This window comes from Pogoniulus pusillus, chromosome 22, assembly GCF_015220805.1.
Source record: "Pogoniulus pusillus isolate bPogPus1 chromosome 22, bPogPus1.pri, whole genome shotgun sequence".
NCBI lineage: Eukaryota > Metazoa > Chordata > Aves > Piciformes > Lybiidae > Pogoniulus > Pogoniulus pusillus.
Window position 1 is genome coordinate 270,017 of NC_087285.1, and position 17,901 is coordinate 287,917.

Consider the following 17,901-nt stretch of genomic DNA (forward strand, 5'->3'; position numbering starts at 1 on the left):
TAAGACCTGTGCTGTCCCTCTTGGGCTGACCCTGGTGGGCTTTGGAGGTCATTCAGGGCATATTGTGCTCCTGTGCCTGTGCTGGAGAGGCCCTCAGTGGAGCCTACCAGCAGGCTGAGGCCTGGACTCCTTTAACTTAGCCATCTCACCAGGGCTTGCTGGTCTGTATCTTGGCCTGAGCTTTGCTGAGTGTCCCAGGCCTGCAGGAATGTGTCCACTGCCTGGCTGTAGCCCCTGGAAGGCAGCAGGAACACTGTGCCCTGGCCAGGCTTGGCTGAGAAGACCTTTTGAGGACAGCAAGCCCCTAAGGGGCTCCCCATGATCTTCCACAAACCCAGCTCTGGGGAGCCTCCCAAGGGTCCCCACAGCACCTACACAAAGCATTTTCAGCCACTGCTGCCTGCTGCTGTGTGCCAGCAATGCCTCCTCCTGCCTGGGCTCACCGGCGCTGTGGTGTCTGCTGGCTGGGAACAGAGGAAAAGCCAAGAGCCAAGCCTTGATTTTTTCCAGTCGCCTCGGAGCACCCAGGGCTAGCAGGAAGAAATGCTGCCTGCTGGGTTCCTGCTTTGGGTTGCTTCCCTGCCAAGCCCCAGCATCAGTGAAGGTGATGAAGGAAATGATGCCAATAGAAAGGAGGGCCTTGGGTTAGAGAATTGGCCCAGCTGGACCAAGACACTGCTGGATTTTGCTGTTGTGGCTTTTGGAGGCCTCAGCATTTTCATTCCTCCCTAGGCACTGCAGGATCTAATTTCCTTTTTCTCCCTTACCACAGTTACTGGGTCCTGCTGCTGCAGCAGCCTCAGTAGCTCTGAGGAGCAGTAAACACTGCCCAAACTAAATGTGAGTGCATGCAGGGTCTCTCTAGAAACAAACAACTCTGGCCTCACTTCGAAACACCTGCAGTTGTGTGTGGCCTCAGTAGTCTGCTTGCAACTCTGTTCTCAGCCTGCTGACAGTGCCAGGGTGGACCTTAACTTTCCTCTGGGTTCTCTACCCTGCAGCAGAAGAAGTCGTACCTGGAGCGGAGCGTGAAGGAAGCAGAAGACAACATTCGGGAAATGCTGATGGCCCGCAGGGCGCAGTAGCTGTGGAGCTCTCCCAGACCTCCCAGTCCCTCTCCTTTGGGTGGCTCTGGGCAGCTTTGCCTCCTGACGCTGCCCCCAGCCTGCTGGGTGAGCCCTGTTGTGCAGCAGCTTCAATAAAACCCTGCTGAGAAGCCCAAGCTCATCTCCTCTGCCTGTCCCCTTGGCATCTCGCAGCAGCTGCTCTCCCTGCGGGAGTCTGACGGAGAAGGGGAGGTGCACGGAGGGGCGCTCAGGAAGCCTGTTGCACAGCAGCCACAGCCCTTGGGCTCCAGAGGCTATGCATCACTGGGCACCAGGGCAGCCTTGCTGTGTTCTGCTGGAGCAGAGTTGCTGAAAGGGGCGCAGGTGAAGAGAGAGGCTGGAAGGGTGGGCCGGGCTGAGCCTGCTGTCACAGGCAGGCCCCTGATGGGTGGTCACTTATTCTGGCTGGGCAGTGACCGGCCCTGGTTCCCTCCTCCACACGGGCCTGGCAGAATCCCAATGCAAGAGCAAGGTCGTGGAGGGGCAGTGCCACCCTCTGCTTCATGCCTGCAATGCACCAGTCCAGCCTCCCCGGTCCTCCTCTACGCCTGGCTTTGGTGCTCCTGCCAGCACCCTTTGGGGTCTCGGAGCAGGCCAGTCAGGTCTTGTTGCTAGCCCCCATGTGTTCAACCCCATGGACACTTGGGTGCTGTCACACTCTGGGCCGGTCCTTCTCCACCCACTGCCTCCAGCCTCCCAGGCTGTGGTACCTGCCCACTGACCGGTGTGGCTTTTTCCTGCTGGTGCTCACACCTGGTCTGGCTGTAGTCACTGCCCCATGGAGGCAGGGGGCTGTGGGCTGTGCCCCCTGTGCACTTGCATCCTGCACACACAGGTGTCCCCTCAGCGGGTGTTCAATAAGCTCAGCCAGGCTGTGCTGAGCAGGTGCTGGGCTGCTTTAGCAGAGGGCTTGGCTTCTGCCTTGGCCAGAGGTCTCTTCCAACCCCCACCACTTTGTGACTGTGAGCCCAGCTGGTCATTTACACTCAGCCAGACCTTTCTTCCCCTCCTAGAGGTGTTACTCCTCAAAGCATCCCTGCAGGGGCCCCCACAATGCAGCCCACAGCAAGGCCTGGCTTACCCAAAGAACTTTTTCTTGCATAGTGTCCCATCGCCAGTGATCAACTCTGCATTCTGAAAGGACATCTGGAGTGCAACTCCGGTCACTCATGAGGATAGGGATAGCCTGGACATGATTCTGAAGGTCTATGGGGATAGCCCTGGGAAAGATTCTGACAAGGAGGCTCTTCCTCATGTGGCCTTGGTTTGGTTTCCTGCCCATCGTGGTGCCTGCAAGAGTCGATTGGCACCACTTATGCACCCTCCTGCTAAGGTGGTGTTGAGCTTCTGGAGGGGAGGGGTGTGCGGGGGGGGGGGGAGGGTGAGAGGGGGTGTGTGCACCGAGGGTCTTTATTGCATAATCAACGACAAGCTGCTATGCTTAGCAGCACTCATCAAAGGTGTAGCAGTGGGCACCGTAATGGGATTCTGGCCCTGCCTATTAACCCTGGTGTTGTCCAGGGGTAAGAGTGCAGGCCTGGGCAGGGTGGGCTCAGGTTTGTTTTTCAGGCAGCTGTGGTGAGCAACAGCAGGTTTCTCCACTTCTCTGCAGAGACAGTGGAGAACCTGCTTCTGGTCGGGTGTGCCATGGGAACAACGTCAGCTATTGAGCTTCAGCACCGAGTTCACCTATGGCCTTGCTTCCTCTTAGCCTTTACTTTCTGCACCCCTCAAGCCTGCACTCTGCAGCTGGGGGCTCACAGATCACTGCTTAAAGCCCTTGTGCAGGACCAGACCTTCCCCAGAAGCTGCTGCTGCAGACAGCAGCTCAGCACCTGCGTCCCCCAGTTCTCAACCATCCCAGAGGTAGCTGGAGAGGCCCCCAGTCTCAGAATGGGAACCAGCACAACCACCAGCCTATTTCACGGCTCTCTTTCGGCAGGTAGTCGCAGAAGGTCCCCCGGCAGCTGGCGACAGCAGGACCAAACCGCTCCTCCCCCGCCCGCCCCCGGCCAGCCCCGGGCAGGGGTCAGGGCATGACGTTGCGCAGGCCAGCGCAGGCGCGAGGCCAACAACAGACGCTGAAGGGGGCAGCGCCCTCTGCGGGACAGATTTATTGAGGCAGCCGGCACCTAGCGAGGAAAATCAACTCTTGGCTTTAATTATTGCGGACTTCATCTCTAGGGCCAGGAAAATGTCAACTGATATACACATTTCATCAGCATGCCTTCGGCTGAGTGACACCATCGGCACATTCTTCAAAGTTACAACAAAAGTCTTAGAAATAGTAAAAAGGGCTTTTTGTCCTTTACTAAAATGCAGAAGTGCACCCCCCCCACCCCACCGAGGCGCTAGGACGGAGGTGAGACGCTGGGCTGTGCAAAGCGGAGCGTTGATTACAGTAACAGAGAGAAGTAGGGAAGGAGGAGTGGGGAGCTTGCAGAGCACTCGGGAGAGGTCTGGCGGCGCGCTCAGGTCAGCATGTCCCAGAGGCAGCAGCAGCAGAGTGCAGTCCAGCACGCCGTCAGGCAGGCGCTCTCGCCCGTGTCGTCCCTCCGCCGCTCCTCCACCACGTAGACTGCGGGGACAAGGAGAATTCGATCAGTCCCGCAGCGGCGCCGCAAACCCGCAGCGGCCAGCCCTGCCTGCTGCCCCGGCACCAGAGCAGTGCCCGTTGTGATCAGCGCTTGCTCCCCGTTCGCTGGTGCAAGAGCTTTCTGGAGAGGAGGTGCCGAGCAGCTCTGTGCTGGATACTGAGCCACTCAGCCACGATTTCATCGAGGCAGCAGCACCCCGCGAGGAGCCGCTGCTCACTCAGCATTGCAGCACCCCTTGGGTGAGAAGGAGCCTGAGGAAGCCCTTCTCTGCACATACCAGTCCAGGCTGCACCTTGGCACGGGCACAAAAGTCAGCCAGGGCCAGGCTGAATGCACTACAGAGCTTGCAAGCAAGAAACTCAGCTTTGAGGGCACCCCTGAACCCCCAGGCAGTGGTGTGTGTGTGGAAATGCACTCCTACAGCGTTTAGGGTGCTGGTGAGGGAGCAGGGGTGAGGAGAGTGGTGGGTCAGGCTAGGCTGAGAGCCAGACCTCACTTACTGCCCCTCCCCTGCAGCACAAGGTAATAGAGCTCGTGGGTGGTGTAAAGGCGGGGAGCAAAAAGGCCACCAGAGGCAAAACAGGCTCAGCCTGAGAAAAAGTGACTTAATTACCACCACTAAAATAGATTTGGGTAAGGAGGTACAAAGATACACAGTAAACTATCACCTTCCCTCCTGCCTCCTCCTCTCCCTCCCTCCCTCTGGCAGCACAGGGGGATGGTGCTGTGGCCCAGCAGGTCACAGTATCACAGTATCACCAAGGTTGGAAGAGACCTCAGAGATCATCAAGTCCAACCCTTTACCACAGAGCTCAAGGCTAGACCATGGCACCAAGTGCCACGTCCAATCCTGCCTTGAACAGCTCCAGGGACAGCGACTGGTCCTGCCAGGAGAGGGGAGCTGTGCACATGCATGCAGGCAGGGAGGTGGCTGGGGTCGCTTCCCCACAGCTTTGGCAGAGCCCAGCTCTCCCTGAGGCAGTCTGTGTGCCAGACACGTGGAGGCATCAGGCCTCTGGTGATGGAGAAGGTGGCTCGAGGCTGTCTGCAAACAGTGCTGAGAGGGAGTAGATGCCCTGGGCCAGACCAGCTGCTGCTGGGGGCTGGCCTGATCTGCAACACAGTACAGCCATTGGGCACTCATGCAGGGTCCCTGCCAGGGTGACCTGCTCCAGCACAGCTCCTCTTAACAGTCTTCACCTGCTCCATGCGCCTCCACAGGTTGCAATGAACACCCAGGGCACCTCCTTCTCCTCTTCTGTCTCACCTCTTTGTTCTTTCCTCTGTCTGGCCCTCGCTGCCCTTTCCTAAACAGGCTCTCACAGGTACCACCAGGGTTGCTGATGTGCCCAGCAGTGTCCTGCAGAAAGTGAGACCTTGCCCTGCACAGCAGAACAGAGGTCCGGGCCCGAGGGCACGAGGTGGTCTGAAGGTGAGATTCAGCTGCTGCGGGAAGGTGTGGAAGAGAGTGTGCTGGGAGGAGCGAAGGTCAGCGGCAGAGCAGTGTACCTCCTGCCCCTCAAGGCTGGAGGCAGCAGGGCTCAGTGGCAGAAGAGCTTGCTCTGCTCAGGTCCCACAGAAACAGACGGGCTGAACTCTGGCTGAGCAGCACACTCAGTTACGGAGCCACCTGGGCACTGTGAGGAGGAGGAACAGGGGTCAGAGCTGGGCTGCATCACCTGCACGGCCTCCCTCTCTTGCAGCCCCATGGCTAAGGCCAACAGACACTGAAGCAGCCCTGGCCAGAGGGCTCCAGTATCAGCTGGCCCGGGACACAAGCAGGAGGGGTGGTTGCCATTGGGCCACTTCCATGCACAGTCAAAACCCACTGCTTTAGCATAGTGAAGGTGAACAGAACTCACCTGCTGCCAGGTCTGGCTGGGGCACTGGCAGCAGAGAGGCAGCTCATGCCACCAACCTGGTCCCCCCATAAGCTTGCTTTGTGCTCAGAAATCATCCCCACTCTTTCACTGCTTCATTGCTCTCAGGGGCATGCATGGAGGATGATGTGCTCCAGCTTAGATGAGACCAAAATCCCGCCATGATCAGGGTGGGGCAGAGAGAGGAACTGCCCACTAACCACACCCAGAGGTCCCTCGGATACAGCCTGTACCCCAGCCTCAGGCAGCCTCCCTCTTACCTAGGGGAACACCTCAGAGAGGAGGTACCACTTCCAGAGTAGCCGCATCGCTCTGGCAAAGCTCCACTGTCCCCTTAACTCAGAGCTCTGCAGCCTGTGAACTCTCCACAGTGCGTGGTGCCCTTGCTTCAGGAATGGCAAGGTGGAAACACATCTCTTCTCCAGACGGCCCCAGAAGGAGGTGGCAGCACAGTGCAGTGCTGTACCAGCCTAAGCTGGAGCAGGAGAGGTGACACGTGCTCCCCTCCCCCAGGAACTGCTGGCCCTGCCTGCCCCTGCCTGCCCCTGCCTAGCCAAAGCATGTAGGACTTGATGGAAATCTGGTCCCTGAGCACAGACCGGGGCCTGGCAGGCTGCGGGGCAGTGCTGCAGCAGTGCAACCACCTCCTCCCCTACAGCCTGTGTCCAAGGCAGAGCTGCGCCCAAGGCTTGCAGCCCTGCCACACCAGCAAGGAGTGAAGGCCAAGGTCAATGACTTGGGAGTCCAGCAGCTCCAAGGGCATTTCACCCTCAGACCCCTCTGAAGGGAGAATCTGTCCCAAGGCAGAGGGCACTTGAGTCAGGCCCTTCCCTCCTGTCTGCTCACAGCCCCAAACCTCCACACAGAGCTTTGAGTGCCAGACTTGCAAAGACTTCACCTTCCAAAGAATAAAGGGCTGTGATCGTTTGATCTCTCACAGCATGAGACCAGCTGTGTTCTGCCCTGGGCGGTGGCAGAAAGCTGCCTGCACTGGCCTGCAGCTGGCTGGGTGCCTGGCACTGCCACCACCTGCTCAGCAGTGGGGAAGAAGGAACTGTGCCCTGCTGCCCGAGGGAGAAGCTGTCAGGGCAGAGCTGTCTACGCTTGTTTTCCGCCCCGAGCCAGCACTGCTGGGAGCAGCTAGGCTCCCTGACCTTGATCAGTTCCTATCCCCTGCGGCAGGGAGCTGCCCTCGTGCAGACCCAGCTGTGAGAAGCCAGGCCCCGTGTCACACTCAGGCACAGGGTCCCTCTGCTCAGGAGGAGAGCAGCTGGACAGCAGTAGAGCTCCCAGAGGCTCAGGCAGCCACTGGTGTGTTTCAGGCTGGGGAACACCTTGGAGCTTTTTTCCCCTGGTGGATCCAGGACCCTCTGAACCAGGTGCTCATCTCTGGTGCCACTGCGTCCTCAGAGAAGGTCCTGTCACAGCTAGGCCAAGCAGAACCCAAATGCTCCAAGAGTCCTGCATAAGATGGTGCTGTGTGGCTGTTGGGCTGCCTGTGCCCAGGTGTGAGAGGATTCCTGCCACCTCCCTCCAGCCTTCAGAGCCAACAGTAGAGGCTGCTCAGGAAGCCTTCCAAGCAGTGCCCTGTGATGGAGCCCTGAGGCAGTTCTGGTTTTCTGACCAGCTGCCACTGGAGCTCTCCTGCTCTGGAGCCTCGGAGAGCTGGATTGCTGCTGCCAGAGTGCTGCCACACCCAAACCCGAGGGCCACAGTGCCCCAGGGGATCTGCACAGCAGAAGGGGACTGGGAGTATGTTGAGGAAGCACTGGTTCCTGGTGGCTTGTGGGCAGCAGGGCAGCTCTAACCTCTGGAAGACACCAGCAAGAACAGATCCCACAGAACTTGCTCCAGAACAATGACCCTGCAGCTTCTGCCCGAGTGAAACCCAACACCCTGCCCTGCCCCACAAAAATCTCCGCACCATGTGGCACTCCCAAATCTGGTGGGCAGACCAAGGTTACACTGCTTTAGAGGTGCCTCACACGCCTGCAGCTCCCCTTCTGGAGCAGCCATGGACAAACTGAGCTATTGGGTTGTTCACATCTGGCCTGAGGACAGGTACCCTCTGAGCACTTCGTGCCAAGTGCAGCAGACCTGGTGAGCCAGGTGCTCTGACTAGCCTCCAGCAGGCATCTGCTGGCTTGGGGAGACCTTGTCCCTGCAGTGCAAACCACTGGCTGGAGTCCTTTTACTAGGTGCAGCCACCCTAGGCAAGGCCATCCTCACCCTGGTTGAAGGCTCACGGTCAGTTGTCCACAGCTGCAGGCACACAAGAAGAGTTTGCCTCAAGTATTTATGAATCCATTGGAAGCTTTAAGCTACAGCCAAGTGTGGAAGACATCCTAACAAAGCATGCACAAAGTGCTGTTATGAAACCCTTGCTGCAATATTAAACACCAAGGTTCTCCCAAACATGGGACAAGCGGGTGACAGCAATAGCACTCCTTAGCTGCCAGCCAGCACCCTCAGCTGCCTGTGCCACACTGCTGCCAGCAGCTCCTGCTGCAAAGGTCTCTGTTAAGTGGGCTGACAGATGGGCATAGCTGCCCACTAATCATCCAGGGCTGGGACAGGAGAAGGGACAGCAACCACGTCAAGAGCTTCCTAGGATTCACCATGGGTTTGGGGAAGCCTTTTTGTTACAAACAGTGCAAGAGCACTGGAGAGACACCACAGCCTCTTACAGCCTTCTGCTGAGAGCTGGGCCCATGTCAGCCAGGAACACCTCGTGGCACAGCACAGGAACACCTTTCTGCAGAAACCCTCTAAGCTGCACCTGTGGACTTCCTCATCCAGGGGGTTGTGGTACCAAACCTGTTCACCTTCCAAGTTCAAGGAGAGCCCCAAAAGAGACCATCTGGCGCTGTTTGAGAAGGCACTGCCTGATGTTGCAGAGTTCCTCTCCCAGAGTCTCATAAGCTAGTGTCAGTGGTGCACAGTTTGAAGGGAAACAGCATTACCATTGGCAGCTGCCAGACTCTAAACGACAACCAACACCTCTCCTTTACAGTTTGACTTTCATGGTTGCTTTCTTTGAAGCCTTACCAACACCTCCGCAGTTTTAGCTCTGTGGCTGTCACCAGACAAACCGCCAGAACAGCTTTAAACACAGCCATACAGCAGCAGTGCTAAAAAGCTTTCCTCATCAGCTGGCTGGGCATGGGGCTTCGACAGGGCAGGCTAAGAGCAGAGGGGGTGAAGGGTGGTCAGCTACTCACAGCTACTAGCCCACACAGGGTACAAACCAGCCAAACCTCTCCCTGGGCTGAAGACATCCTGTACCAATCTCATAGCAGACATGGCAGCTGAACACCAGCTTCACAGCACTGACACACTGACAGAAGTAGCCACGGAAATGTGCTAGCACCTTCATTCCCTCTCCCCAGCCCATATACCAGCACTGCTGCAAGTGCAGAGGATGCTCTGCAAACAAGGGGGTGCAGGCTGAGCAGCCCCTGCCACAGAGTGCAGACCAGGATGAAGCTCTCCCTGCCACTATGCAGTGCCAGCCTGCACAGGGCAGTGCACACAACTCCCACCTTGTTTGTAAAATAAACGGCACAGTACCTGATCATTCCAGGCACGGCCTGCTTTATCTTAGCTGTACACATTTTGTTTCTTCTCACACCGAATTGATGTGTTAATCATTAGCCCCGTGGGGCAAAGGCGGAACAGTACTTTTCACCTAGGTAGCTATAAATGATAGTTGTGACCTCAGCCCCGCTGTGCTCTACTGGGTCTACAAGGATACTGGCTGCGACGCCGGAGCCAGCCCCTCCCGGTACAGGCACTGTCTCAATGACTGACTTACCCACATGGAGTGCCCCAGAAAGTCACCCCCACGGCAGCTGAAAGCCCTTGAGCTCTGCAGCTCCCTCCCCACCCCAGATCTGGCTCAGCCTTAGCCCCTGCCTAGGTATGTCAGATATGAGTGGAGGCAGCAAGCACAAGCTCATCCCAGCTAAGCAGAGGGGCAAGGTCAGCCCAGAGTCATCTGCCCATGGGTGTGTGACGCCGGAGTTGGCCCAGTCTGGCCTTAGCAGCAGGAACTCTGCTCTTCCTGAGGTGGGAGGGCCACCTCAGGAAGGTGGGAGGGCAGCCAAGGGATGCAGAGCTGACAGTGGAAAGAAGTGTTTCTGAGCCACTCTTTGGGGTGTAGACTCACAGTATCACAGTATCACAGTATTATCAGGGTTGGAAGAGACCTCACAGATCATCAAGTCCAACCCTTTACCACAGAGCTCAAGGCCAGACCATGGCACCAAGTGCCACGTCCAGTCCTGCCTTGAACAGCTCCAGGGATGGCGACTCCACCACCTCCCCGGGCAGCCCATTCCAGTGTCCAATGACTCTCTCAGTGAAGAACTTTCTCCTCACCTCCAGCCTAAATCTCCCCTGGTGCAGCCTGAGGCTGTGTCCTCTCGTTCTGGTGCTGGCCACCTGAGAGAAGACAGCAACCTCCTCCTGGCCACAACCACCCCTCAGGTAGTTGTAGACAGCAATAAGGTCTGCCCTGAGCCTCCTCTTCTCCAGGCTAACCAATCCCAGCTCCCTCAGCCTCTCCTCGTAGGGCTGTGCTCAAGGCCTCTCCCCAGCCTCGTCGCCCTTCTCTGGACACGCTCAAGCATCTCAATGTCCCTCCTAAACTGGGGGGCCCAGAACTGAACACAGGACTCAAGGTGTGGTCTAACCAGTGCAGAGTACAGGGGCAGAATGACCTCCCTGCTCCTGCTGACCACACCATTCCTGATGCAGGCCAGGATGCCACTGGCTCTCTTGGCCACCTGGGCACACTGCTGGCTCATGTTCAGGCGGGTATCAATCAGTACCCCCAGATCCCTCTCTGTCTGGCTGCTCTCCAGCCACTCTGACCCCAGCCTGTATCTCTGCATGGGGTTGTTGTGGCCAAAGTGCAGCACCCTGCACTTGGAGGAAGAAGGAATACCCAGGCCTGACCTCCCAGCCAGCCCCATGTCCTAGAGGAAATCCCACGCAGGCAGAAAGTGCAGAGTAAGCAACTTGGGAACTGAGACCTAGAAATTCAACTGAAGTTGAAGGGCCCTCCCCTTGCCCACAAGACCTCCAGGGCTAAGCTTGGGCACAGGTGAGATCCAGCTCCCTTGGCAAGGACACTGTGGGGATGTTTGCTGATGCCTAACAGCTTCTTGCCTGTCACATCACACTCCCTGGCCCCTTAGCTCCTTCCTGCCCAGTCTTTCACTCCCTGCAGCCTCTACTGACACCACACTGGGATTTCAGGAAATCCCTCAGCACACTCCTGAAACAGACACCATTCAGAGCCACAAGAACCTATTTCCAAGCAAAAATACTGCAACATTGCACGATGCTCAGAGCAAGTTTCACAACCCCAGCTCCACACACACGCATCTCTCCTGTCACTTTTGTTCACACAGCATGCTCAGGGCAGGGAGAGACCTGTGGTTCCTCACATGAGCACACTGGGATGAGATTCAGAGATGTCCAAGATACTGGACCAACCTGGTTGATTCTATGATTCTTATGGTGTGATACTACCCAGCATTTATGGAGCACAGATATGCCCAAGGAGGATTAACACCCCTAGAAAGGTGGTCCAGGCACTCCTCACAGCGGAAAAGCAAACCTAATGTACTAAGTACTCCAGGATGTCAGCAGGCATCACTCAGCTCTCCAAAGCACTGGGAACCCCAGCATCACACAGGTCAGAAAGCACCAGAAGAGCTCAGCTTCCTCCTGCCTCAACAGTACAGTAATTCATGGCTTCCAGGCTGCAGACAGCTCCTCAAACTGCAGAATTTGAGAACATTTTTTTAATCACTGAAATCTTAATTTGCTGCTAAAGCAAAGAGGCATTTTCCGTCAAGTCAGCCGCAGAGCTGCAAACCATACATTCCTCAGCTTGAGGCAGTGTTTTCACTGAAACTCAGCAGCGGTCCTTGATTTAAACAAGGCTTGGCTTGGAAGGATTTACAGAGCACAGACTCAGTCTCAGAATGGTCCTGGAGGAGAGTTCTGAGTGGCAGAGAGAACTAAGTCCAGCTTTAAGCTGAAGGGAATGAGCCATGTCGAGTAGTCACTAAGGGCAGCAAGACTCTGGGTGAGCAGACCCCATGGTTCAAGTAGCACAACAGTGCAGCTGCTGCAGAGGGCTTGACACTGTTTGCTTCTCACCCAGGCTAGGTGCCCAGCTGACAAGCACTGTCCAGAACTGCAGACTCATTTAGCCTGGCCCACCACAGAGGCAGCCTTACCCTTGTTCAGCCAGTTTGTTTGAGCATGATTTCAGAGACGGGACCTGAATTTGGACAATCCTTTGCAGGAGGTTTTTCTCAGCTCACCCCCTCCTTCGGGGTGAAAAGCTGGGAAGGGGAGGTCACACATCAGCCCCAGGACAGCACTGTCTGGTAGCAAACAGCCCCCACTGCTGCAGTCAGCTAACAGCCAGGGACAGAGGGAGGCATGAGACAGCAATCTTGGGGGAGAGAATATGTCAGGGTTTAATGCAGGCTACAGAATGAGAAGCAGAGAGGACAACTGCCAAGGGTGATTTTCTTTTTGGCAAGACACCAGCTGTCAGAGTTGCAGGTCCTGCAGGTACAGTAACAACCATTAAGCTAAACACTCTGCCAGGCTGCTTGGAAAGGGTCAATGCACACATAAAGCCTGCTCTAACTGCCCTCCCAAGGAATTTCTGTTAGGGAAGTCTCAGCTCAGCAGGGTTTGAGAAGCAAGGAGGTAACCTCTAACCAGAGCAGTTAGGATCCCCTCCCTTCCACATTCAGGTCCATAAAGAGGAAAAATCCTCCCTTCTAGCAGAAGGCAGTGACTGCATTTAGGTGACCTGCTTATTCCTGCTGCTGGCCAAATATGAGGAGGCAGCATCCCTGCACTCTTACCGCGGGGGCAGACCTCACGCAGGCAGCTGGCAGCCCGAGGCTCTCCTGCTCGCACAGCAGGTGGGGCGCAGAGCCCAGCTTTGTTTGCCTGCCTGAAGGAGGGCTGCTGGCAGAGTCTGCCTGCCGCTGGCACAGCATAGAACGGCCATGTCCATCACACACTGTTCCATGTCTGCAGGCTGGGAGTGCAGGAATTCAACTGGGCCGGTTGCTGACAGCAGCTGCTGCTTCCCCAGTGTGGTGCCCATCCACAAGAAGGGTTGACAGGAGGACCCAGGAAATTCCAGGCCTGTCAGCCTGACGTCAGTGCCATGCAAGATCACAGAATCAGTCAGGGTTAGAAAGAACCACAAGAATCATCCAGTTCCAACCCCCCTGCCATGGGCAGGGACATCTCACACTAGATCAGGCAGTCCAGAGCCTCATCCAGCCTGTCCTTAAACACCTTAAACACCAGCACCCCCAAGTCTGTCTCTTCAAGGCTGCTATCAAGCCTGGCACTGCCCAACCTATATTGGTGCTTGGGATTGCTCGACCCAGATGCAGGACCTTGCATAATGAAACAGATCATCCTTAGTGCTATCACAAGGTACCTACAGGCTGGCAAGGGGATCAGACCCAGCCAGCATGGATTTAGGACGAGAAGGTCCTGCCTGACCATTCTGACCTCTTTTTATGACCAGATGACCTCCTGGTGGGTGCCGGGTAGGCTGTGGGTGTAGTTTGCCTGGACTTCAGCAAGGCCTTTGCCATTGTCTGCCACAGCAAACTCCTGGCCAAGCTGGCAGCCCTTGGCTTGGACAGGGGCACTCTGTGCTGGGTTAAGAATTGGCTGGAGGGCCAGGCGCAGAGAGTGGTGGTGAATGGAGCCACATCCAGCTGGCAGCTGTCATCGGTGGTGTGCCTCAGGGATCAGTGCTGGGCTCAGTCCTGTTTAATATCTTCATTGATGATCTGGATGTGGGGATTGAGTCCTCCATCTGTGAGTTTGCAGACAATGCCAAGCTGGGAGCAAGTGTGGATCTGTTAGAGGGCAGGACGGTTCTGCAGAGGGACCTGGACAGGCACAGATGGACACAGTCCAGTGCCATGAGTTTTACCAAGGCCAAGTGCCAGGTTCTGCACTTTGGCCACAACAACCCCAAGCAGTGCTACAGGCTGGGGACAGAGTGGCTGGAGAGCAGCCAGGCAGAGAGGCACCTGGGGGTACTGTTTGGCAGCTGAACATGAGCCAGTAGTGTGCCCAGGTGGGCACGAAGGCAAATGGCATCCTGGCCTGGATCAGGAACAGCGTGGCCAGCAGGACCAGGGCAGTCCTTCTGTACACCCCCAGTTCTGGGGCCCTCAGATTAAGAAAGATGTTGAGGCGCTGGAAGGTGTTTGGAGAAGGGCAGCAAGGCTGGTGAGTGGCCTGGAGCACAGCCCTGTGAGGAGAGGCTGAGGGAGCTGGGGGTGTGCAGCCTGCAGAAGAGGAGGCTCAGGGCAGAGCTCATTGCTGTCTGCAGCTGCCTGCAGGGAGGCTGTAGCCAGCTGGGGTTGGTCTCTTCTGCCAGGCACCCAGGGACAGAACAAGAGGACACAGTGTCAAGCTGTGCCAGGGGAGGTTCAGGCTGGATGTGAGGAAGAAGCTCTTCATGGAAAGAGTGATTGGCTTTGGAATGAGCTGCCTGTGGAGGTGGTGGAGTGCTCATCCCTGGAGGTGTTTAAAAGGAGGCTGCATGAGGCACTTTGTGCCATGGGTTAATTACAAAGGTTAGGTGACAGGTTGGACTTAATGATTCTAGAGGTCTCTTCCAGCCTGGTTAATTCTGTGATTCTGCGGCACTCCGGACTTTGGCCCAGGCCTCTCCTTTTTACAGCACACTGTTATCAGCAGTGTCACCGTTCACCTCTGGGCTCCTGTGACAAGAACCTACCTGCTGACCAAGCAGCAGATACTTGGCTTTCCTTATACCAGCTGACAAGAAGTTAGCCTGTAATGAAAAGCCTGGTGAGGAAACAAGGGGTTTCTGCAAGGAGAGACATTTTCTTCCTAAGCAAGAGCAGGCTGTCTGAGAAGTCCTGTCACCTTATGCCATGTCCCACGCAAGCAATGTGCTGTCACCACCATCACATCCCAGCTTTGCCCTGGGTCAAGCCAGTTCCCTCCAGCTACCCCAAGCCTTGTGTCATGCTGATTTATGGTGTCCCAGGAACTCACATCTACACAGACTGTGTGTGAGCAGACAAAAGGCAGGACTCTGGTTTTACAGGAAGAAAGACACAGAGAAATCAGAACAAGGCAGTTCTCAGAGCTAGGAAGCTGGATGGAACACCCTTAAGGATAACACCCCTCAGGCTCAGAACAGAACTGCTCAGCTCTAAGGTAAATGTCAGGTTGTTTACTTGTAATGAACAGCAGCCAAGCCAGCTGCCAGTCTTTGCAAGATCCAAGGAGTGTGGTTTCTTTGGAGACTTCACTCTGGGTACCCTGTGCAAGCCCAACAGCCAGCTATCAAAAGAAAAAAAAACATCCCAAAAATAATAAAAAAACAACCCCATGTGCACTTCTCTGCCACCTCAGCAAGTCCCCCAGACTCTGTGGTTCACTGCGCCTCCAGCTGGAGAAGAAATAACCTGCTTCAAGGCCTTTCATGCCCAGCAGTGTTGAGGTACCTGGGGTTCCTCTGGGAGGTGGACTGCTCCACTCTGAGAATGAACAAAGAACCACCAGCTGCCATCATCACCTGTGGCCTCCCTCTTCTGCAGTGCAGTTACACAAGGGGGTCATATGGCCACCACTGCCAAGTTCTGCTGTGCAAACCACAGCTGGTTGGGGCAGCTCTGACTGCCACGGTGGGCAGCTGACTATGCACAGCCACAAGATACTTGTGCTTGTTGCTCACCCGTTGTGTTGGCCTGCACCACACTCCACCCAGCCTATCTACACATCCCTTTGTCGTGTAGTGCTGAAAAGGTGACAACATCCTCCCACTCTTCACCTCTTTCCAGCAGTCATTGCTCACTTAGCAGCAGTTTTACAGCCTAGATGCTACCTACCCATGGCAGCTGGGGACACGGAGGATGGGTGTTGTGGAGCGCAGCTGCAGTACACACAGACCTTAACTCACACCAGTGCTGCTCAGCCTGCAGAGTCCTTCAACAGCAGCCTCTGAAACAAGGCTCAGTGGGTCACGAGCACTTCTACAATGTAGGTGACCAAGTTAAAGCTGTTCTCCTGTTACATCTCAGATGAAACTTTCTTTGCACTGTGGAGAGCAAGAGATGAGTTTTTTTCTTCTCCAGGAGCCAAGCAGACAGGCTACGCCCACTGCTGCTGCAGACAGGCCGCACATTGTTAGATTAAAACCCACACACTCTTGCCATCAACTGCTGCTTCCCAATTGGATTTTGAAAGCTCAGCAGTAATCACTTCCATCTGTGTGATCCACTCAAGACCAAAATATGCAGCATAATTACTGCTACACATCAGCATATCAGCTACAGTCCCCAAAAGCCCACTCTGCACTTTGCCTGCACAGTAAAATAACTGACAGCAAACCTCCTGGTGCTCAGTGTGCACATTTTGCACACAAATACTTGGGGCAGCTTCATGCATTAGATTGAACAAAGTCATCTAGGAGATCAAAACATCTGCTCCCAAAAGAAAGCATCTACACAGGAGCTCTTCACAGATAACTGCTTGGAAACACCCCAAGAAGTGAGAAGCCACATCAGATCTTGCCAGCCCCGCTGGGCAGACTGCAATGACTCAGTTGAATTGAGAGGTACATCTGTCATGTGAGAGGCTCAGCCACACCAACAGACAGCACCAGTAACAGAGCTTTTAAAAAGCATCTTTTTCAGGGACATATCTGTATCCCACACTCGTGGAGGTAAGCACTAAAAGCCTCACTGAAAACTCTTTCAGAATGCTTCTGATAAAGCATCACAGGATCAGGTTCCAGTTTGATAGACTGGCCATAAGGGGCAAGGGGAAACAGGGTGCTTAACAGCAGGGCAATCAAGAGAAATGGAAAGCTTCTGCAAACAGAGCTACAGCCCTGACTTCATCTTACACATATCTATTAAAGGTTATGTTACATCCACTTCAGAAGTGCAGCCAAGAGGCTTCCAAGGAGGGTTCAGAGCCTGCACAAGGAAGGCAGCTCAGGCAGGGCTTCCCAGAAGATGTTTGGCCTGCACTTTTATTAGATTAGGTTTAACAAAGAGACCATGCCTCCTGCAGTGTAAGCTCCCAGTGAAAGAGGCAAACACTGCATATCCTCTCCAATCTTCCCCACTTCTCCTCTGCACTGGTCCACAGGTTTGAGAGCCAAGCAGAGCATTGATCAGTGCAGAGAACGTTGAGTGTCATCAGTTGCCTGATCCAGTCTGATAGGAGATCCTTTAATCCTCCTAGGCAGCAGACTGGGCTCAAAGCCAGACAGCCCAAAGCAGCAGACCACTTTCCCTGCAGCTTCTGCTAGCATGCCTTTATGGCAGCAAAGCACCCTTGGCACCAACTGAAGATGTTCCACATCCAGGAGTTTTTTCCCCCCTCAGTATCAGGAGTTGCCTGTTGGTCACCCCAAAGCGATGTGCATTTCCCAGAGAAAGCCCTGCTTACATTGCCAGTCCATGTGGAGGTAGTGGTGGGAAGCATCACCATGCTGCTTCCTCCTCCCCAAAGGCAAGCCCCTGAGGTCCTCAGTCTTCTACAGAGAAAGCTGAACTCACAACCTGCACTCATTCAGGTTCCTATTCACTCCCATCTATTGTTTGCTGCTTCTATTTGGGTCCTCCGGCCAGACTCACACTATCCTGCATCAGCTCTAAAAGCAGGCATGCTTTTATATTCACCATTTTAGCCAGGAGATCTCACAAAAACTCTACACAGCCCAGCCTGTCCACCTATCTATATCAAGTCTTCCTTGGATTCACTGCGGTGGAAAACTCTCGCTGGGAACTTCCAGATTCCCAACAAAATGAGAGCCTGGGAAAGCCTTTTGCTGCAGCCCACTGCTAACACAACAGCATGGTGGCAGAGGGATACTGCAGGCAGCTAGCTCAAAACGCAGCAGATGTGCAGAGACCTCAGTCCTGAACAGACCCCAGGTGCATGTTAAACCCAGCAACAGCACAGCAGCACGTGGCAAAGGACCTCAATGTGCAGTGACCAAAGAGCTTTGAAGAAGCATTTCCCCAAGCTTCAACAACACTTGATCAGCTGCTCCCTGAAGCAGCACCACCCACAGAGATGGAGCTTGGGACAGATGTAAAGCTCTGACTGGGGTTAGGTCATTTGTTCACCCCAGATCACTCTGTCCAAGACCATGCCAGGCACACCGAGCACATACAAACCTCCAGTCTCCTTTCCTTCCTGAGAGCAGCTGTGTCTGGACAGCCCTTCTACAGGAGTGCTCCCCACTCCCTCCCA

General features: G+C 55.3%; 2 protein-coding genes across 3 annotated transcripts in view; one reads left to right on the forward strand and one right to left on the reverse strand.

Moving 5' to 3' along the window:
- The window catches only part of PFDN1 (prefoldin subunit 1), a 41,608-nt gene extending 40,386 nt beyond the window's left edge, over positions 1 to 1,222 (forward strand). For both annotated transcript variants that reach the window (XM_064161356.1, XM_064161357.1), the window contains one exon: positions 1,002 to 1,222. In XM_064161356.1, coding sequence (XP_064017426.1) covers positions 1,002 to 1,085 — 84 coding nt within the window. In that variant the 3' untranslated portion in view covers positions 1,086 to 1,222. The remainder of the gene's footprint in view (positions 1 to 1,001) is intronic.
- A 2,024-nt stretch (positions 1,223 to 3,246) lies between these two features.
- Positions 3,247 to 17,901, reverse strand: part of CYSTM1 (cysteine rich transmembrane module containing 1) — a 30,187-nt gene continuing 15,532 nt past the window's right edge. Inside the window, exon 4 of the mRNA XM_064161358.1 lies at positions 3,247 to 3,684. Coding sequence (XP_064017428.1) covers positions 3,578 to 3,684 — 107 coding nt within the window. The 3' untranslated portion in view covers positions 3,247 to 3,577. The remainder of the gene's footprint in view (positions 3,685 to 17,901) is intronic.